This window comes from Vanacampus margaritifer, chromosome 2, assembly GCF_051991255.1.
Source record: "Vanacampus margaritifer isolate UIUO_Vmar chromosome 2, RoL_Vmar_1.0, whole genome shotgun sequence".
Taxonomy (NCBI): Eukaryota; Metazoa; Chordata; class Actinopteri; order Syngnathiformes; family Syngnathidae; genus Vanacampus; species Vanacampus margaritifer.
In genome coordinates this window covers 14,745,554-14,767,824 of record NC_135433.1, presented here as the reverse complement: position 1 = coordinate 14,767,824, position 22,271 = coordinate 14,745,554, and the positions used below count along the sequence as shown (strand labels likewise).

The 22,271-nt window shown below is 39.1% G+C and overlaps 1 protein-coding gene across 6 annotated transcripts; it reads left to right on the top strand.

Annotated features, from left to right (window-relative positions):
• Positions 1-1,997: 1,997 nt before the first annotated feature.
• LOC144044028 (MAGUK p55 subfamily member 3-like) lies at positions 1,998-19,601 on the top strand. Of its 6 annotated transcripts, none has more exons than XM_077558198.1 (20): positions 1,998-2,124; positions 5,866-5,918; positions 6,036-6,126; positions 7,416-7,493; positions 7,790-7,870; positions 8,215-8,352; positions 8,449-8,530; positions 9,205-9,290; positions 9,353-9,427; positions 10,571-10,767; positions 11,011-11,075; positions 12,094-12,114; positions 13,901-13,942; positions 15,504-15,569; positions 16,279-16,434; positions 17,191-17,271; positions 17,345-17,438; positions 17,753-17,861; positions 17,946-18,074; positions 18,281-19,601. In XM_077558198.1, the coding sequence occupies exons 2-20, from the start codon at positions 5,893-5,895 to the stop codon at positions 18,458-18,460; spliced, it is 1,797 nt and encodes a 598-aa protein (XP_077414324.1). In that variant the 5' UTR covers positions 1,998-2,124; positions 5,866-5,892; the 3' UTR covers positions 18,461-19,601. The 6 variants fall into 6 exon arrangements, with proteins under 6 accessions (XP_077414324.1, XP_077414321.1, XP_077414320.1 ...); XM_077558195.1 differs by having other exon boundaries at positions 5,866-5,929; positions 6,008-6,126; XM_077558194.1 differs by lacking the exon at positions 1,998-2,124 and adding an exon at positions 2,354-2,437 and having other exon boundaries at positions 5,866-5,929; positions 6,008-6,126.
• The last annotated feature ends 2,670 nt before the right edge of the window (positions 19,602-22,271 follow it).

Genomic DNA, 22,271 nt, shown 5'->3' with positions numbered 1-22,271 from the left:
CGATATTTAGATCAATCTGCTTGCTACTAATGATAGTAAAAAATAGATATACTATAGGCCTATTTGCATGTTTATTTTTACAGTGATGAAGTTTATATACATACTTAGTTCCAGAATCAAAACAACAATAAACAAAAAAAGAAAGATGCTTTAAATTGTAGAGACTTTGTGGATATACAAAGAAGATACAACATTTGGCCTTTGAGTTTAAATTATATGGGCTAGATTAGAACAAAATACTTAGCAGTGGTGTGAAAGTCCGGTCCTTGAGGGCCAGAATTCTGCATGTTTAGAGGTTTCCCACATTCACAGCTGATTCATATATAAGCTCAACAGCAAGCTCTGCAGGAGCCTGATAATGATCCTGATAATTGAATCAGGTGTGTTGGAGTAGAGAAACCTTGAAAACATTCAGGACTCGAGGACCGGATCTTGACATGTGCACTACGGAATGCACATTATTTAAACAAAACTAAAATTCACTAAATATTTTGGAATATATATTGGAATTTTTTTAATATGTATCTGTCAACATAATATGTTTTAAAAGTCAACAGGGTTTGAAATGTGTGAGTTCAAATAAAAACAATGCACAGCTTGTAGCTTTGTAGCTGAAGATATATGACAGTCCAGATGGAAACACCCACAATTACCATGTGAAAAGCTGTCTGTGAAAGTGTGTGTGCGTGTGTGTGTGTGTGTGTGTGGGGGGGGGGGGGGGGTCACAGGCGGCCATGTGGGTGCACAAAGGAGGCTGGGGGGGATGATGCAGAATTAACCAATTAGGCTAAAGATGTGTCATTTAGTGATGACATCATCATGAACACCATCACACCACCCTAACAAAAAGACAGTTGCCATGCTTACTGTATATTTCAGTTTTTACAGTGTCTGCCAATAAGAGTTACCCACTAAAAAAAAGTATTCTCAAAGGCCTATTTGGCACTTAAAAACCCCCAAAAAACACTGAATGAAAAACTCCTATTCCTGCGTGATTATGAACAAGTGGAATTTAGTTCTTAATCTATTTTAATTATTGTGCTTATTTTTTTATTTATTCACAGTATATATTACTGATCTATTTTCTGCCACGATTTATAAAGTATGTATTATTTTATTGATTCATTTGTATAGTTTTATTTAATAATCATTTTTAGTCAATAGTAGCATTTAAAAAATATATATATTTAATTATCATTTAAAAAAAATGAATTTACTTAAAAACAAATTTTTTCATTCTTTAATATTTTATTTTAAATGTCTTTGTTTACTGTAATTCATAAAGTATCTATTCAAGTCAAGTTTATTCATATAGCCCTCAATCACAAAAGTGTCTCAAAGGGCTTTACATGCCCAGGGATGACAAATATTAACGACATCTCCTGATCGAACCACAAGACTTTATTGTGTATTCATATACTACTACTACCACTACTACTACTACTACTACTAATAATAATAATCTGTATGATTTATTCATGTATTAATATATAGTTTTTATTTATTTGATAATTGTTTTTTCACACAAATTTTGTATATCACCATCATCATCAACATAATAATAATAATAATAATAATAATAATAAACAACACTATTTATTATTATTATTATTATTGCTAAGTGCTGGAAATAATAATTTTGTATCTATATAGTATTTATTAATGCAGTTTTTATTTGGTTTACATTTTACATTCATCCATTGATTAGATTTTTAATGAACTTTTTTCGTCCGTTCGGATCAACAAAGTAACTAGTGCTATAAACATTGCTTTCTGTGATGCTGCAATAGATTTCTTGATTGATTTGGGACCTAGGAGCAATCCTTTCTTGCATTTTGATCCACTTATTGCACCAACATTTGATCATCTGATCATCTGAATGAATGTGTGTGACAAAAATAAAACGTCGAAAAATCCCTGTACTATTTGTGTATGCCTAGCATCATGTCAAAGGGAGAAACGGTATGGACGGAAGGAGGGAGGGGCTTAAAAAAGGGGGGGTGGGGGGTCTCCAAGTGTGCAGCAGGTTTGTGAGCACAGCAGCCAGAAGAGAAGGAGGAAGAAGAAAAAAGACCGGCCAGGGAGCAGTGTGGCTGCAGACATCGAGAGAAGGAGAAGAAGAAGGTAGGACACCTCGTTTGATGTTTTTAGTCTTTTTAACGCCATCGACACGAGACAGATGGGACGCTCCCTCATCCCTTCATCCCTCTGTTTTCCCTTTTTGTGTGTCCCTCCATCTGCCGGCGAGGAAGAGCAGCGTGATACTGCGCAGGGAAGATGAGGACGGGGGCCGAGGGGTCGGGTGGGGGGGAGTTAGCGGGGGATGGGATAGCAATAGCATTAATATGCCAGTCGAAAAGGGGGTGCAGTACTTTCCTTCTATTTTTACGGGTGGTGCAAGGACCACGCCCTCCTGCCAGGTACCACCATGACGATGGTGAGGATGATGAGGCACAAACAAGAGGATTAGCTTCATCCGTGACATGTGCTCACCATACATGCTGTCTATATTTGTACAAAATGCCGTATCTAAGAGTGACACCATGCCATCACGCAAGGTTCAACATGGTGCTTTTAACATGCCCGGGCCAAAACGCTGATTCTTATTCCAACGCTATGATATTGTCATTGCATTGATATTCTAAAAGCAGTACGATATTATCACAACACTATGTAGTCATTAAGTATTATGCATCGTACAGTGATCGTTTTGGTAACGTCTATATACTATCGTATTTTGTCAAGGTGCCCATCCAATTGAAATATATCACCACAATACTTTGTAAATGTTACGGATTGTATCACTATACATGAAGATACTTTGTCAAGATTACAACAGAATCACAATACAATCATTATGATTCTTTGTAAACGATACCAAGAGTATCACAATACTGTACATGAGGCAATTGGACTCTTGCCTGGATTCAACCTTTGCAACTTAATTTATTTTTTTTTTTTTAATACTGATGATGACGAGGATCAATATACCATATGATCACAACCACAATACTCTGTAAACAATAATCACAATTCTTTGTCAATATCGATAGCATATAATGTTGGAGAAACATTGATACAAACCATCATGGTACTTTGTCAAACCTACAGATAGCATCACAATACGATATCGTCACAATACTTTGACAACGATATCTACTGATTACAATAAATTATTACGACGCCTTGCCAACAATACCGATAGTATCGTAATACAATACAATTGCAAATACCGGATACAATATCCCCACCATACTTTTCCACTGACACATTCGCTACATATCGTACATCATTGTCATCTATACACATGGTATCACGATGCAATATTAGCATACTTTGCCATTCAAGACCGGCAGCGTCACTATAAGATATCACAATATTTCTTCAGTAATACAGATATCAAAATAATTTGCCCATCTCCCAAAAATAAATATAAATAAATAAATAAAATAAAATTGAAAAATAATAATAATAATTTGCCCACAATCTTAATATTATATTTTCATGACAATCAATGACCGATATTAAATGGATACATTTATCGACAGTACACATAGTATTATATTACAATATTATCACAGCAGTGTCTTATGATAGCATCACAATATGATCTGAATGCAATACATTTCCAAAAATACACATTAAGGATTACAATATTACAGTATAATCACAATAACGATACCAATCATATCACGATACAGTGAAACTTTGTAATGAATGCTGATAATATCACGTATGACGGTGTGATAGTTTTGCTTTGCCAGGAATACCGACTATTATTACAATATTTTGCCAACAATACTAACAGACATATGCCTTTTGTTTTGTGTAACATGCAGACACTTAATACTCGTGGATTATGTGTCATCAGTAGAGTGTGTAGTGTGTCTTAGCCGACTGCCAGCTTGGAACAGCTTGACTTTGATTATTTATTTTTCTGGTGCAATGCTGCTAACAAAACGCTAACAAAACAGACGCGTTGTGTTGTGTTACACTCGATGACACTTTTTCACATTCTACAACCCTAACAGTGCATGTTGATGTTCATCTACGGTTATGGTTAAATTCACGTCACATGGTTGCTTTTTAAGGGTATTATGGTCAGCAGCATCTTCTGGAAGTTCCTCAAATGACTGCAGTTAGCTTATTAGCCTTTTAGTTGGTTGTGGGCGAGAAGGGGATGCATCATATCTGTCCGGATGTTAACAAGGTTTGTCTTTTTTTCACGGGTGGGCAGGGGCGAGGGGTGCGCCAACTCTGTTGGCGGTGATGGGATTCCTTTGAACGTAATTGAGGGTGTGTGAGGGATTTGGGGTGCGCCGGCCTGTCATGATGTTGATCTTAAATGTCAAAATTTGGCTTTTGGGGTGGATCCAAATGCAAAAAAGATATTTAATGAAATAAAAAACAAAAGAGGCAAATAAGGTATTAATACACCAAAAAGCTTGAAATGTTTGTACGTTTATCACTGAACCATGTATACTGCATACCGTGTCTGCTCTTTATAAGTTCTCCTCTCCCTTGTAAGGAATATGCTATAAAGACAGCAGCTTTTTTTGTTGTTGTTGCCATTCACGAGGAGTATTGGGCCTTGGCGGAGGTCCTAGTTGGTATTCAAATCAGTACTTCTGAGGGGGGCTACTTTGAGGGCGATCTTGAAAATGTGACATCCAATCATCTGCCCTGGTGAACGTCATCATGTTTGTGTGATCCACCCGCTAAGCTGCTAATGAGATTTGAGTGCAGAGTACGTCATTTTTTTTGGAACGCCACCCAGAAAGTGTCTGAGTCTATTTGTGGAGCTGCTGACATGGACGTCCTGGCATATTTCATAAGTGCAGTTCACTCTTATGGGCCATATAATTTTTTTTAAATTAAAAAAAAAAAACTTTTTTACAAGCTCCATCATTGTGCGAATGCTGTATGAGCAATTTGTATTATTCCACCAACATTTTTTGCTACCACATTTCTCACCTGGTTTAAACCACTCAAACATGAGTTTTTCACATTATAAAAATTATTATTTTATAAAAAATGTATCCCCCAATAAAATTCCCAAATTAAAAGCGATATTTTACTTTTTTAACTCCTCCTACCACATTTATTGACCAATTCATAACATTAGTAGAGTACTTTGCTAAAATACCCACATAATAATAATAATAACAGGGCGGCACGGTTGTTGACTGTTTAGCACGTCCGCCTCCCAGTGCAGAGGATGTGAGATCAAGTCCGGGCTTCGGCCTTCCTGGGTGGAGCTTGCATGTTCTCCCCGTGCTCGCGTGGGTTTTCACTCTGGTTTTCCTCCCACATTCCAAAGACATGCATGGCAGATTAATTGAACACTCCAAATTGTCCATAGGTGTGATTGTGAGTATGGTTGTTCGTCTCTGTGTGCCCTGCGATTGGCTGGCAGCCAGTTCAGGGTGTAGCCCACCAGCTGGGATATGCTCCAGCGACCCTTGTGAGGACAAGCGGTTAAGAAGATGGATAGATAATAATAATAATAATAATGCATCAGATTTATATAGCACGTTTCTGTACACTTAAAGGTGCTTCACAATGGATACATTATTAATGCACTCACACATTCACACTCTGGTGGAGCCACAGCTGCCCTGGGGTAGACCAACGGATTTCATTTTCAAAATAAAATTCCCAAACTATGTGATATTTAACTTTTTTTCCCATGCTCCTTTCATTTCCTCTATTGAACTAAACCAGTCCAACTTCTTCACAATCTAAATTTCAAAAGTTCAGTAAATTCCATAGCATTTCAGTTTAGCGTCACAAGCAATTTCTACATGAACTAAATTTCGATTTCTTTACATTTTACTTTGAGTTAAATCTCTCCCTCCCTGATAGGCATACTCCTCCTCACCTGGAGGATCCATGAAAGAAGCCATGCCGGTGCTCACAGCAGGAGCAGGTAAATTGAGACGCGCGCTGTAATGTGGCCAGCCTCCGTCATGTTCCTTAATCTTCTTCCTCCTCTTCGTCCTCTTAGGGCTCCACGAGACATTGGCCCTGCTCACCTCGCAGCTGCGGCCCGATGCCAACCACAAGGAGGACATGGTCTTCCTAAAAGACGTCTTCAGCGAGAGAAGCTTGGCGTGCCTGATGAAAGTGAGGAACACACACTATTAACTCATTCACTGCCATTGACGGCTATAGACGTCAAAAAATCATTTGAACTACAGTATTTCTATTAGTTTAACATTTTTTCCACTTTTGTTAACAAGAGTATGAAAGCCTAGGAAAAAAAATATTGGACATTTAGAACAGATCTAAAATTTGTGATTAATCGTGAGTTATCTATTGAAGTCATGCAATTAATTACAATTAAAAAAATTTATCACTTGACGTGATTTAAAAAAAAAAGGAAAAGATTATAAAAAATTAGGGGCGTCAGGCGATTAAACTTTTTTAATCGTAATTAATCGCATGACTTCACTAGTTAACTCACGATTAATCACACATTTTAGATCTCTTCTAAATGTACAATAAAAAAATCTAGGTTTTCATACTCTTGTTAACTAAAGTGGGAAAAAAAAGTTAAACTAATACAAATAGTTCAAATGAATTTTTGACTTCTATAGCCGTCAATGGCAGTGAATGAGTTAATAATTGACTGTGCAATTCATCCATCCATCCATCCATTTTCTTGACCGCTTTTCCTAACAAGGGTCGCGGGGGTGCTGGAGCCTATCCCAGCTGGCTTCGGGCAGTAGGCGGGGTACACCCTGAACTGGTTGCCAGCCAATCGCAGGGCACACAGAGACGAACAACCATTCTCACAATTCAAATACAGTTAATAGTCTGTACAACTCTAATGTGGCAGATCTAAAGTTCTATACAATTCTAAATATTTGGTGCTCTATACAATTCTAATGTGGCCTTCCTTGTACCACATATCGATCTTATTTCATGTGTCATGCGCTATGAATGTACCTTCAGCATAATTAATGCTCTAAACAACTTTAAAATCTTTCTGTTTATTGTTATATACAGCTTAAATGTGCTTTACGAATGGCATATTAATTGTTCTTAAAATTTTGAATGTTGAATACTCAAAGCTACAGTATATACAACTCTAATGTACCATATTTAGGACCATCATATTTCATGTTCTATACAACTCCAATGTATCCTTTTTATTGTTCTATTTATGTACCATATTTACATCATTTTTGTCCTATACAAAAACAATGTACATTATTTAATGTGCTATACAACTCTATTGTACAATATTTAATGCGTCGTACAAATCTAAGGTACAAAATGTACATCATATTTATTGTTTTTTGCAATTCCAGTGTACCATATTTAATGCCCTAAACAACACTAATATTTCATACTTACATCACATTTAATGTTCTATACAACTCTAATACTGTATTTACATTCCTGACCAGATCCACGAGAGGCTGAGACAGTATGAGAGACAAAGTCCAACTCCTGTCCTGCACAGCGTCTTCTCTCTCGCTGAAGATGTACGTCCACTAAAACACACACACACACGCACACTCAAAATAATAATAAAGGACATAATAATGTCCTTGGCGGAGGTAATAACCCTGAGTAGTCTCCGGCCAAGAAGCATTTCAAGAACTGCTTAAGGCTGTAAAAAAGTGCCGAGTCATCACCAGGCGTGTCTCTCATCCCCGGGTGCCAGCATCCAGCAGCCCTGGCAAAAGTGCTGACCTGGGCCAGGCTCCCCACTCAGTGACCACTCAACTCCGAGTGCCGCTTGGCAGGAAGCTGATTTGAGTGTGTGTGTGATTGACAGGTGACAGACGAGTTGCAAAGTCGCTCGATGAGCGCGGAGGAGCGGGAGCTGCTGCATCTGCTCACATCGCCGCATCTCAAAGTAAGCCGCCGGCGATCAGTTGCCGCACGTGTCAGTCACTGCTGATTGGTGGTACAGATAGTAGTGATGCTATTTCAATTGTAATTGGCTGTTTTGGGATATCAGTAACTTTTAAATACGGAAAAAAGTTGGTGGTGCTGTAAACAGGATCTTCGCTGTAAACAGACTTTGTTTTGAGAGGCTAAGCTAACTCTGTCAGAATGTTTGCTGTTAGCAGACATCTTTTATCATGCGCATAGAACAGATTTTCATCCCTGAGAAACCTTATAGTATAATCGAAATAATGTGCACATCCACCATCCATGTCGTAGCCGAAGTTGCCTGTTTGTGGTATCCCCCCCCAGGCCCTTCTGTCCGTGCACGACACGGTGGCCCAGAAGAGTTTCGATCCCGTCCTGCCGCCACTGCCAGACGACTACGACGATGAACTGGAGGAGGAGTCGGTGAAGATTGTGCGTCTGGTCAAGAACAAAGAGCCTCTGGTCGGTGGTGATGCACATACAAAATAAAAGATGGAGTGATCAAGAGTCACGCAGATCAGATTTGAATTGCGTTCCTCCTCTATGCCTGCACCTCAGGGCGCCACCATCAGGAGGGATGAGGCCACCGGGGCTGTAATTGTGGCTCGTATCATGAGAGGGGGTGCGGCGGACAGAAGCGGTAAATTGTGAAGTGAACCTTAAACTAAACCTTAACTCAACTTCTAACACCTTCATTTAAGTCATTACATTAACACAGAATAAAACTTTACCACTAAGGATATGTTTTGCTTAAATCCATCACCTTACACTGCTACACCCTAAACCTTACCGTTTACCACTCCTCCTTACCCGCTCTCTACCTCAACACTCAATAATCACCCTAACCCATAACATTTGTCCTAAAACCCAATACTAGTCTGACCAAGAGGCAATTTTGCAATACTTGAGAAACTCTTCGTAAATTCTCCTTTTTCCACCATAACTGACTAATCTCCTGTCAGCAATTTGGATTCAAATGATTTGCTTTTGCCTCCCTTGAGAGACAAAGTAGCTGTTTTGTAGCTTATTTTAGAAGCCAACTGATTTATAATGATCCACTGTCTATTATTAGCTTTAGTGATAAAAGACACAGAGTTGAAGACCAAGACAGCTAAAGAATCAAAAGGACGATCCCCATATTATAACATGCTCTTGAGTCTATTATGAGTATTGATCAGTATTAGCATCTTGGGTTTCATTGTTGTGCTCGCAGACATCATAGCAGGGAGTTGTCAAAGTAAATAGATAAATCCCATCAACAGCCTCGAGTTGATTTTTGTTTCTTTTCACGGTCGCCCTTGTGGTTCTTCGCAGGTTTGGTCCATGTAGGCGACGAACTCAGGGAAGTCAACGGCATCTCGGTGGTCCACAAGAGGCCCGATGAGATCAGTCAGCTGCTGGTGAGTCAAAACGGATGGAGGTCATGTTTGCTCTTATTTGAACGCTTCTTCTTCTGGTCCAGTCACAGTCGCAGGGCTCCATCACTCTGAAGATCATTCCTGCTGTTAAAGAGGAAGACCGACTGAGGGAGAGCAAGGTGAGCCTCCACCACGGGAAGCTTGCCAAAGAGCTGATTTATTCATGTAATAAACGTTTATGGCCATTGCGTCATTATATCATGGTGTATTTACAAAGTAGAGTATCGAAGAAGCCTTTGTCCCAGGTTTGAAGTTGTCGGTTGGAAATACATTTTTCATGTTGTTATGTGAAGACTTTGACATTGAGTGATCTCCTTAAGATGAAGGACAATTACGACTAAAGTTGAATCAGTTGAGACACTAACTACTAGGGGTGTTAGAAAAAATCGATTCGGCAATATATCGCGATATTACAGCGCGCAATTCTCGAATCGATTTGATATGTGGCCGAATCGATTTTAAATATCAATTTTTAAGGGAATATTCAACAAAACGTCTTACTTAGGGTTAGTATTTACACATTAAGCATGGAAGAATGTTATATTAATGGAACATTAAGCCTTCATATTTTATTTCAGTGCTGTTCGAACATGAAACAGACTGCAACCTGTTTGTTAAATGCAGTGGCTCAGTTATAAGCCTGAATTTTCAGATAAAAACAAACAAACATTTTCATACAAATCTTACAGTGTACATGTACAAGTTTACTGATTAGTATTTTCTAAATTTGAGTAAAAATAAAAAAATAAAAAAATCTCAAAAATGATTTTATAGATTCGTATCGGGATTAATCGGTATCGAATCGAATCGTGACCTATGAATCGTGATACGAATCGAATCGCCAGGTACTAGGCAATTCACACCCCTACTAACTACTAACTACATATCTGCCAAGTTTAAAGTCAATCTGATGAAAACTGAAAAAAAAAGAAAAATATGAAAAGAAAAAAATGGAAAAAATAAGAATGTAAATATAAATGATTAAAAAAAAGAAGAAGGGTTTCTGTGTTTTAGGCGATTGATGTTTCTGCGACCTACGATTTGGTATGTCCAAAGTTCTTACAGCAAGTAACCTGGATTGTGAATATCAAATGTTTGGGTGCTGATTTGTGAGCGTGATACAGGAAGAAGCAGCAACATATTGTACCTCATTTGCAATTTGGCAAGATGATGGTCCAAATAAACCACTCAGCCCAGTCAAGTTCCAATAAACTGAAGCAATGGTGATACTTCAACGGGTTATAAATATCTACTCAATCCAGGTGTACTTGAGAGCCTTGTTTGACTACATCCCTTTGGAGGACAAGGCCACACCATGCCAGGAGGCGGGACTTCCCTTCAAACGGGGCGACATCCTGCAGGTAGTGACCCAGGATGACCCGACATGGTGGCAGGCCAAGCGTGTGGGCGACAGCAACCTGCGCGCCGGACTCATCCCATCCAAACACTTCCAGGAGAGGTAAGCATTACATGTATTGTTGTGTGCTGTTTTTTTACAATCCCACAATTTGTAGGATTTTTGTATGACAGGCAAATGTCCAATCCAGAGCTACAGCGCTACATTTATTTTTGCAGGATTTTTGTGTGAAAAAGGCCAATGAAAGATGGATAAACTTCTGTTATTTTTCATGATACTCTCTTCCTAACAATCCATTATTTCCTAAAATGTCCCTAATGCTTCTTCCTTCCTCCTCCTCACCAGGCGATTGGCCTACAGGATGAAAGTGGGCACACTCCCCAATCTCAAGTCCCCCAAAACACCTTCCTGTAAGTTTCCCAGAGCTTCATGTACTAATAATAATATGAATGAATCTCCATCTGTCCGATGACAGCTTAAATAGGTCACTTTCCCGCTTCCTTATGTTGTTCCGCTGGTGGTCTATGTACATGCAGCCAGGTGAGGGGTGGCTCAATCTGTGTTGGTTGGGGGTGTGGGGCAGAATGGGATGTAAGCTTGCAGGCTATCCGATTATGAGCAGCAGGGGGGAGGCCACCGTGGCTTAGTGACATGGCAGCCACCCTCTGCCACTCTTAATTCCCACTCCGGCCCAGCTGGGGGCCCTGCCCGCTGCTTCTTTCTCCCACTAGTGACTTTTAGCGCTTTTAATCCAACATATGTCAATTTGGATTTTTATCACATCAAAAAAAATATCACCAGAGGTTAACCAGTCTCACACAAAATAAAACAACACTGGACATAGCTAAATATGTTTTTTGAATTTTGAGACATGCTTTAGTCTGTTAAAAACAATAAAACAGTCTCAATTTGAAAGTTAGTGGCTAGCATGAGAAACCTACTAAAATGCAAAAACGCTCAACGAGTTGTATGAGGCATATTTTTCAATCCAACATGTATCTGTTTTAAGCAACAACAAAAAAAGAAAAGTCCCAACACGCGATAGCTAGCGGGTAGTGTGAGATGCTAACATAGTTGGCTATCTCCACCCTACATCACCCACCAAAATTAATCAGGACTTAACATGGCTAAACACATGATCAACTTTAGACCAAATCTAAAATGAAACTGTTAAAAACATGAATAAACCTCTGTCTTAACTTGATAGCTTGTAGTTTGCACAAAATGCTGCCACAGACGGCCTCTCCACTAACCGGAAACTAAAACCACCATCATCTCCGACTATGATGATGAGCTGGACAAAAACATTTGCACAGTACCACAATGTTTTTTTCCACTTTAAATTAGGACAATCATGTCCAGTAAATGTTTCTTTTTCTTCTCATGTTCTTCTTCTATTGTGTTATTTTGCCTTATTTTCTGTCTCAGATGATCAAGCATGTGACAAAGGTGAGTACAGACATAATAGACACGATTTCAAAGGTAAAAGCTTGTTTGTATGTGTTATCATATTCCAACAGCTATTCCCACTTAATCCCCCTTCCCACTTGAATATTAGCCTACTGTATAATGTGTGTGTGTCATAGTTTATGTTCATCATCTAGATTAGGGGTGAGAACAACTGCAGAGAACGATATTGTGATATTTATTGATAACGCACGCTACATTAACTCTTTGACTGCCAGACGTTTTCAGAAAAGGGATGCCGCCAGTGCCAGCCGTTTTAAGCATTTTGACTGATCTTTCAAGGTCCACAGAAAATGTTGTGTTTGGACTATGGAAACACACATACTACCAAATGAAAGATTGAACTCTCATCTTTCATCAGAAAAAAAAGTTTCGCGTGCAGACGTTACACTTTCTTGACGGCCTTTTTTTCCGGGGAATAGCAAGTCGCAGACTGTACCCACTCCTCCGATGAATATGCATTGGACTCGGGGTACTCTTCATCGTCCGATTGAACGTCCGCCTGTGCAGAAGTGCTCGGTTGTGCTCCGCGTTTTCCGGTGTTAGCATCGCTAGCCGGTGAGGCTTTATGACGTGGTCATAGCCGCCGCGTCAACGCTTCCAACTTCGGCGTCAACCTCGGAGCCACCATCATCATCATCATCGTCGTCATCACTGTGCTCTTTAGCATTGGTCGATGAGCTGCTTGCAACCGGTCGCCATTGTTCTCTTTCTCAGCCATCCTGCTCCGCCTCACGTCTTCTACTGCCGCGTCAACGCTTCCAACCTCGGAGTCACCATCATCATCAATGTGCTCTTTAGCACTGGTCGATGCTTTTCGTCTTTGAAAAAAATGCTCAAGCGCGAGCTGCTTGCAACCGGTCGCCATTTTCGCTTCCCATCCCCAGCCATTGTCCCCTCTAGCTCCGCCTCACGTCTTCTACTGACGCCTACCCAATCTTGCCAAAAGAGAGTCATCGCTGCCATCTATTGGCCAAAAATAGTCATTAGGCTAACTAGATCTGCTTGAAACTTTCACCACAGATGGCCAAGGCTTTCCTCCACCCGTTTCCAAAAAAATAAAAATAAAAAAAATTGGAGAACGTCTTTTAACGTCCTTGGCGGGCGGCCCTCCGTAGGTTTTTACTAAACGTCATTTAACGTCCTTGGCAGTAAAAGAGTTAATGATGTGATAATTGATGGCTACATGATATCAGACAGTATCAATACCTGATATCACCGTATCGTTATTGCACTGTGAGCAATAACGATACCGTCCATTTTCTCTGGACTGGTCATCAGCCTGCGATTGGCTGGCAACCAGTTCAGGGTGTACCCCGCCTACTGCCCGAAGCCAGCTGGGATAGGCTCCATCACCCCCGCGACCCTTGTGAGGACAAGCAGTTAAGAAATTGGATGGATGGATGAATGGTCATCAGCCAATGTTGGGCAAACATAGACAAACAACAACTCATACACAGTCTTCAATAAAGCTAACATGCATGGAATGTGCACGTGTTGGAATGTGGAAGGAATATTTGAAGAATTTAAATCCAGAACTCCAGAATGGTGCGATAGATAATGCTAACCACTATTTCAGCATGCTACCAGAAACCACATAGGCGAAATTGATGTTGTCCCACCTGTGGCTGTAGATGAATTTTTTTGCCACTTTTTCATCCTGTCCTTCCTTCATTATCTGCATCCCGCCTCCTCTGTAACGTTTCCAAGGTGTCCGACACCCGCGTTGCTTACCCATCCCTTCTTTTCCCTGCTTCCCTCCCTACAGACGACTGTGACTGTGAGGGCTATTTCAATGGACAGTACATAGGTGAGAGCGTGTACACCCTTCTTATCTTGCACTTCATGGCACTTGGCTGGTTCCCCGGATGCAACGGGCCCTGGGGGAGGTCCCAGATGTTTGGCTGCAGGGTTGAGGGTTGCTGTGGAAGGGTCCAGGATAGAGCGATAGATGCATAAAAACAGTTTTCACCAAACAAATTTCTGGTGTTTGTTCCGTAGCTCTTTTTTTTGTGGATGTTTGTACTTGTGGAGGGCGTACCAAAAGATGTTGATTTTGTGGAGATTGGTTGCTGATGTAGGTACTGTGTGGCCTCAAGCTAGTTTCTAATCAGACAATCAGAGGAAGTTTTAAAGGGGAACATGACTGGCCCACAGGTTTTCTTCATCAGGTGGTTTTGGAAGTTCATCATCTAGCCCACCATTTCTAGAAATGGTTTACATTGAACACAGCTGACCCGTGGGTTTTTGGGCATGATACTGCAATCTTTGGTAGACGTAAGATGACCAAATTGATGGAGAGCCAGAAGCCTCTTAACTTGAGCAACAAAAGGTCTAGATACTGAAATATTGATTAATAAAGTTAATTCCTAAATAATGAATAAAGAAGCCAGCTTTTTTTTGCACGCTGTTCTGTGTTAAGAGTACGTAGGGGTGACGTCAACTCGCGACATTCCCGGCATCCAAGATATAAAATTTGACTGTGTGGAAGGCCTAATACAGCTTCTGAATTCAAGGAACAGATGAATAAACCTGCAGAATTTTGCAGAAAATCTGTGTAAAACTATACCTGTAGTCCTGACTTTTCACTCTTCCCTTTCACAGCTGCCATGCCGCATCTAACACTACCTCGAAAGTTGGCCTCTAACACTAAAAAGTCAAATGTCTCTTTAATACAATATAAAATGAGCAATTGTGTAGCAATACTGATCAATTTTAATTGATATGTGCAGAGCTACAATGACGAATAAAGCGATGAGGGCACTGCAGAGTTTTACAAATGAGCAAAGTGCCACTATGAGTCAAGTGTTGAAGAAGGAGGAAAGTATGTTGTTTGAAAAATAGGAGCTTTCAAGGTTGGGCGAGTACCGTGAGTCCACAGAAATTTTGCTCGCCATTTCCTTGGCATGCAGTGTGAAAGGGGCTCTCGACTTCAACCCTTCCTCTGAACTGCCGCCCCTCAGCCAAACATGAGCCGTCTGCTTCCCTCCATCCTGCTGGAATGCTATCATTGGGAACATCCAAACAGCTGGTAGTGTCACCTTATAAGCAACATTTATGCTTCCGGTACATTCAGCACCCTGCTTGGAGCCCTACACCCCCCCCAACCCTCCCTTCCCTTCCCCTTTGCCGAGTTCCCCTTCCATGCCTTCCCGACCGATCCCCACTTCCTGCCTGCATCTGCATCTGCTGCAGTGCTCCAGTGCCCCGCCCTACCACCAAGCAAATCCCACCCTTAGCCACCACCCCATGAGGGCCCTCCTGCCACGTTGGACGCATTGCACACTCTACCAGGCACGTCTGCTGCTCGTTCACCTTCCTGGTGTGCACGTGTGAGGCTAAGTGAGGTGAAGCTCTAACGCCAGTTGTAGTCTCTCCTAAGTGTAACGCAGTGGCGCCCTCCTGTGGTCAGGTGTTTTCCTGGGAATTTTATTCAGGTACGGTGGCCGGCTTCCTTTGGATGTGTAGTCCACCGTCCGGACGACAGACGGACCCGACTGTGGGGCGGGGCTCAGGGTCGGGTCCATCTGTCCTGTTTCAGACTTGTAGCACAGTGCTTCTCAAACTTTTTACATCACATGACAGCTCAAAAAAATGCGCGGTTCTCCAAGGAGCACCAGAAAGACCAACATCAAAATTAAAATAACAAGTATTCATAAACAATGAGACAGTGGTTTATAACATTTTATTATAAGCCACTGTAACATTATGCACATTTTGAAAATGAACTCTGCACTTAATATAGATGAATAATAAAAAGTTCTTGAATAATAATTCAGTTAAAAAAAATTTTTTCTTAATAAACAATCAATTCTAAAAGATGATAATTAAACGTTTTATACCGTACAATTAAACTGTATTTAACTACTAGATTTTAAACAAAAGTTTGATAATATGCAACAATATGCACACAAAAAAATTGGAAAAAATGACAAATTGAAGTCAGTGATTCTTTCGTGTATCACTTAAGGGAATTCGCATACCACACTTTGAGAATCACTGTTTGATGACAATACCATATAACAAAGCAATCCACAATGCATGGAAATGAGTAGCAAAGTTCAAGTTTTGACATTTTTTGTGTGGTGTCCATCTTACCCTTTTTATGCCATCTGTTCCTGTCACTCCGACCATTTTCCAAATCAGCCGGTCTGCGCAGGAGCTTCCGCCTGAGTCGGAAAGACCGACAAGGCTCCTCGAGCGACGGCTCCGACCCGGCAGACTCTGATTTCCTGACCTACGAGGAGGTGACTCGCTACCAGCAGCGGCCCAATGAGAGGCCTCGACTGGTGGTTCTGATTGGTAAGCTGGGGGAACCACTAGAAAGTCGGGGACTGTCTCATTAGCTACATTGGCTAGCTCCACAGTTTTAGGAAACACCTGCATGGTTGTTGGGATTTCCTTCTTCTTCAGATCGCGTAGGGCTCGGCAATGTATCGATTTGATCAAGTTCATCATTCAAGATGATGCTTTTTTTTAAAGACCCTATAAACTGAATACAGATATTCGTGCCATTGTAAGTTAGCTCGCTAGCTATGCCTACAAGGCTACAAGTACATATTCACTTTGGATAGTAATGTAGCATAGACACTTAATTTAGTTAGTCAACTCAAATCATTTTGTTACAAAAATTTGTTCTATGCGATCCCACTAGTCGAAGTACAACATTCAGATTAACATTGTGTTAGTGGAATATGAGGTAAATAACAAAATCCAGCCGTTTTTATCCATCTCAGGTAGCGGCCATTTTGCTGTCGAGTGAAAATGACATCACAGTTGCTCAGGGCTCAGCTAATGTCTAATCACGGTTTTCTCGGTTTGGTCAAGTGATGTTCGCAAGCTGAGCTGTGATTGGTCTTTGGGTGGGTGGGGGATTATTTGACATATGTGATTCCAAACCATGAAGAGTAAATAATAGATTAAAATGCAAAATCATATTTTCATGAAAAAAGGTCATATCGTCTAGTCCTCTCTCAGATTCAAAAACAACTTGAGCTCACTGTTTTGTGGTTCTTCCTCTTAACAAGCGTCACCTGGGACTGTTTCTCGTTGTTAAAGGTTCTCTCGGGGCGCGAATCAATGAACTCAAGCAGCGGGTGATCGCTGAGAACCCGCATCGCTATGCGGTGGCGGTACCACGTGAGTCTCCACGAGTCTCTAAATTTAATTTCAGTTGTTCTTGCTCTTAAACCATTTTTGGGTGATCCTGCAGACACCACCAGGCCCAAGAAACCTCATGAGAAGGAAGGTGTGGAGTATCACTTTGTCACCAAGCAGCAGTTTGACACCGACGTCCTCAACAACAAGTAGGGTGGCAAAATTCCAGGATTTTTCTATTTTCTATGGGAATTAAACTGTCTTTTAGGACGATACAGACATAAAAAGAACAAAAAATATATATTTAAATGGGACTTTTTTTGGAAGGGGAGGCGGTCTTCTCATTAAATATTTAAATGTGGATTTTTGGATAAGGGGCAGTGACGGTAATATGCAAACTGTGGCTGAGCCTCCTGCCCAGAAAAAAAATTGCTATTTAAAATGAAATTATGTAATAGTATGGCGTAAAATATACACACGTATTTGTTTGTCGGCTAAATGGTTGTGTGGCTCTGGTTTTCAGGTTCATCGAGCACGGCGAGTACAAGGAGAACCAGTACGGCACCAGTATCGAGGCCATCCGCTCCGTGCAGGCCAAGAACAAAATGTGCATCGTAGATGTTCAGCCTGAGGTATCTGCAAGTTCTACTCGTGCTCATACAACCGCAATCACCCTTGGGAATTCCTCTTCTGATGTTTTTCCCCCGACACTGCAGGCCTTGAGAAGGCTGCGGACAGCGGAGTTCAAGCCCTACGTGGTTTTTGTCAAACCACGGGTTCCCGAAAGCAGACGGCGACGCACCCCTGCCACCTCGCCGGGAGGGGCGGAGCAAGGCCGCGTTACGGTGAGTTTCCGGAAGCATTTCCTCAATGCCCCAGATTCTCAAGTTCTTCATACAAATATGTTCCTTGCTACCTTTCTACCAGTCCCTGTTGTCAACTCATCTTCAGACTTTCAGGCTTTAGTAGATTTAGAGTAGAACATGAATTTTATTGGTAGGTCAAAGAGATTATGATACAGGTATATGACTTCTTGGGACTGTCTCAACAGGACGAGGACCTCCAGGAGATGCGCCAGTCGGCCGTCCAGATGGATCAGCAGTATGGACATCTGGTCGACCGGGTCCTGATCAAGGAGGACTCGGCCAGCGCCTGCACAGAACTGCAGAGTATTTTGGAAAGATTGGAACGTGAGTGTTTCTGGGTGCCTCTCAGCTGGGTTCGGACCTAAAACCGCCTCAAAACCGCCATCCTCCTGGCCCTCAACCGGACTTGAGGGTCTGCTGCACTTCCCATCCAGGACTCAGCGGGGAACTGAGCCTGAATCGCAAAAATCCGCCACTTCCTGAATGCCACATTTATCAGGTTTGCGTTGAAGAACTGCTTGATTAATCGCTGCCTGGCACGGGAGACCACTCAGTCAGCTTTACCACGACTCCCGTTGGAGTTGGTCTAGTACAGGGGTGGCCAAGTTTGGTCCTCGAGAGCCACTATCCAGCCTGTTGTCCATGTTTCTCTCCACTAACACACCTGATTCATGATCAGGATTGTTATCGGGCTTCTGCAAAGCTTGCTGATGAGCTGATCATTAGATTCAGTTGCGCTGAAGGAAGGAGACATGCAAAACAGGCTGGATAGTAGCTCTCGAGGACCGAACTTGGCCACCCCTGGTCTAGTAGCATGTTTTGTAATGAATACAGATCACAGAATGCTTCCCGGAGACGAAATGCTCAACAGAATGTGACATATGTTTATTTTTCCACAAGCTTCTTTTCAAGGAACTGCATGTCCACTTGCGTATTTAATGTAAATAATGTACATGTGACTCCTGGTGTGCCAACGAATGCAACCTGTTTACCTTGGCGTCTCTTGGAGCCTGCACCTGTTTGTATGGATGGATGAATATTTTGGGGGTTTATTTTAATATTTTACTTGAATAGAGATCCACAGTGCTCACGTTACAGATAAATGCTAATGCTAAATGCTAATTAAAAAGAAATGACTGCATTGCATCTTGTCCTTAAAAAAAACAAACCCTAAAGAGTATTTGGATGAACATACAGTAACTCTATTGTGGCTGTCAATAAACATTTTTAAGCTTGTTAAGATTGGTTTGGTTTAAGGATTCATAGAGAGTGACACTTGTGTCCTGAAAATGCAATAAAATCTGACAAACTGGATTGTTAATTTTGCTTGGTATACAAATTTGATTTAAAAAAAAAAAGAGAAAGAAAAAAAAGCTAATTTCACGGCAAATGTAACATTCTTTTTGGTCTTCAAATGCTGTACGAGGGCCCACGGAAGCCTCAAAGTCATTTGTAGTGTGTAAACATGTAAAAAGTGCCATAATAAAAAATTAATTGTAAAGCTAATTAAGGGTGTGTTTGCTGATTAAATTGCTTTCTACGGAAGCGTATTTATGGAAGCGTATTGCTGTCACACCAAGAAAAAAAAACAAGATCCATATCATGTTTTAACATTGTTTTTACATGATAAGTTTCATGTTTTAACATGATAAAAAACTTATGTAAAAACGTGAAACTTATGTAAAAACGTGAAAATTATCATGTAAAATTATCATTGATTCATATTCATTTGTCGTACGAGTCAACATGCCACATGAAATTAGGCCCAGGGTTAACGTATACACGTCGGATCAGGCGATTTCTCCGCCTTTGCTCAACACCACGGGGGTCTAAAAACTTCAACAGATGTCACACAGTACTCTGGGTCACGTTTTAACATAATTTTCTCATTTTGACATAATTTTCTCGTGTTTACATAATTTTCTCATTTTGACATGATCATTTTCAAGTTTTTACATGATTATTTTCTCGTTTTAACATAAATATGTTAAAACATTAAAATGTATTTATTTAACATAAAAATAATTTTATTCATTTCATTAACTCATTTGCTGCCATTGGTGGCTATAGACGTCATTTGAAAGAATTCATTTGAACTATTTCTATTAGTTTAGCAATTTTTTTCACTTTTGCTAACAAGAATATGAAAACCTAGCCTTATTGTAAATTTAGAACAGATATAAAAAATTGTTAGTTAACTAGTGAAGTCATGTGATTAGTTCCAATTAAAAATTTTAATCGCCTGACGCCCCTAAAAAAAGGGGCATCAGACGATGAACATTTTTAATCGTAATTCATCGCATGACTTTAATAGTTGAATCACGATTAATCAAAATTTTATATGTTATAAATTGACCCTCAAATTTTCTTCATAGAAAATTCAATGAAATGGAATTTTTTTTTAAATAATAGAAATAGTTCACATGGATTTTTGAATGTTAAATAAAAATAATGTTACATTTTGTACATACTTTTCACGTTTTAACATAATAATTATCTCGTTTTTACATATTTTTTTACGTTTTTACATCATTTTCATGTTTTAACATAGCTTTCACGTTTTAACATGATAATTTTCTCATTTTAACATGATAATTTTCTCATTTTTACATGGTAAATATTATGTTTAGACACAAAATTTATTTATTTAACATTGAAATTAATTAAATAATTTATTTATTAAAAAAATCACATTTTTGCATGATCATTTTCACATTTTTACAAGATCATTTTCACATTTTTACATGATAATTTTCTTGTTTTAACATGATAAATATGTTAAAACATTACATAAGTTTCATGTTTTTACATGATAATTTTCTTGTTTTAACATGATAAATATATTAAAACATTACATAAGTTTCATGTTTTTACATTTTCACGTTTTAACATAAGAATGAATTTATTAAAATCTATTAAGTTATTTATTTCATGTAATTAATTTTCACGTTTTAACATGAGAATTTTCATGTTCTTACTTACTAATTTTCTTATATTAACATGATAATTTTCTCATTTTAACATGATCGTTTTCACGTTTTAACATAACTCTCGTTTTAACATGAAATTGATTTTAATGTTCTAACACAATATTGTTAAAACAAAAAAATATCTAAAAACGTGAAAATTATCATGTAAAAACGAGAAAATTATACAAAAATGAGAAAATTATCATGTAAAAATGAGAAAATTATCATGTAAAAATGAGAAAATTGTGTAAAAACGAGGAAATTATCATGTAGAAAATTGGAATGTATTATGTAAAAACATTTAACTTATTATAAAATGTGAATATTTTGTAAAAACATAATTTTTTATCATGTAAAAATAAGAAAATCATCACGTAAAAACATTTTTTCTTGCTTTTATGTGATATTGTTCTCGTTTTAACATGATAATTATCTCATTTTTACATTATTTTCACATTTTTACATGATCATTTTCTTGTTTTTACATGATAATTTTCTCATTTTTACATGACGATTTTCACATTTTTAAATTATAATTGTCTTGTTTTTACATGATAATTATCACGTTTTATCATGATAATTTCTCTTTTTTCATGATAATTTTCTTGTTTTTACATAATCATTTTCTCATTTTTTATATTATTTTCACGTTTTTACATGACATATTTCTCATTTTTACATGCTCATTTTCTTATTTTAGCACAGTATTGTCTTAATTAAAATGTATTTATTTAACATTAAAATTAATTTATTTATTTCATTAGAATTTTCTAATTTTTACATGATAATTTTCTCATTTTTACATGATGATTTTCACGTTTTTAAATTATAATTTTCTTGTTTTTACATGATAATTATCACGTTTTATCATGATAATTTGTCTTTTTTCATGATAATTTTCTTGTTTTTACATAATCATTTTCTCATTTTTTATATTATTTTCACGTTTTTACATGACATAATCTCATTTTTACATGATCATTTTCTGATTTTGACACAGTATTGTCTTAATTTGAATGTTTTAATACAATATTAGGTTAAAACAAGAAAATTCTCATGTCGGCCCATGTTCGGGCCGAACTCCCATGCACCCTAGAGGACCGTGGGTGTAGAGCTGGTCGACTGTTCCTCGGCAGGGAACAAAACCACAATGAATCTGAGATTCGACTTCCCGACGGAACCTCCTCTCCAGGGATCTAAATTTGGG

Excerpts from the sequence above, each read along its gene's own strand:
- LOC144044028 (XM_077558194.1), top strand. Across the intron at positions 8,531-9,204 it reads GGGTGCGGCGGACAGAAGCG|GTTTGGTCCATGTAGGCGAC; the intron begins GTAAATTGTGAA and ends GGTTCTTCGCAG. Across the intron at positions 18,075-18,280 it reads CGGAGCAAGGCCGCGTTACG|GACGAGGACCTCCAGGAGAT; the intron begins GTGAGTTTCCGG and ends CTGTCTCAACAG.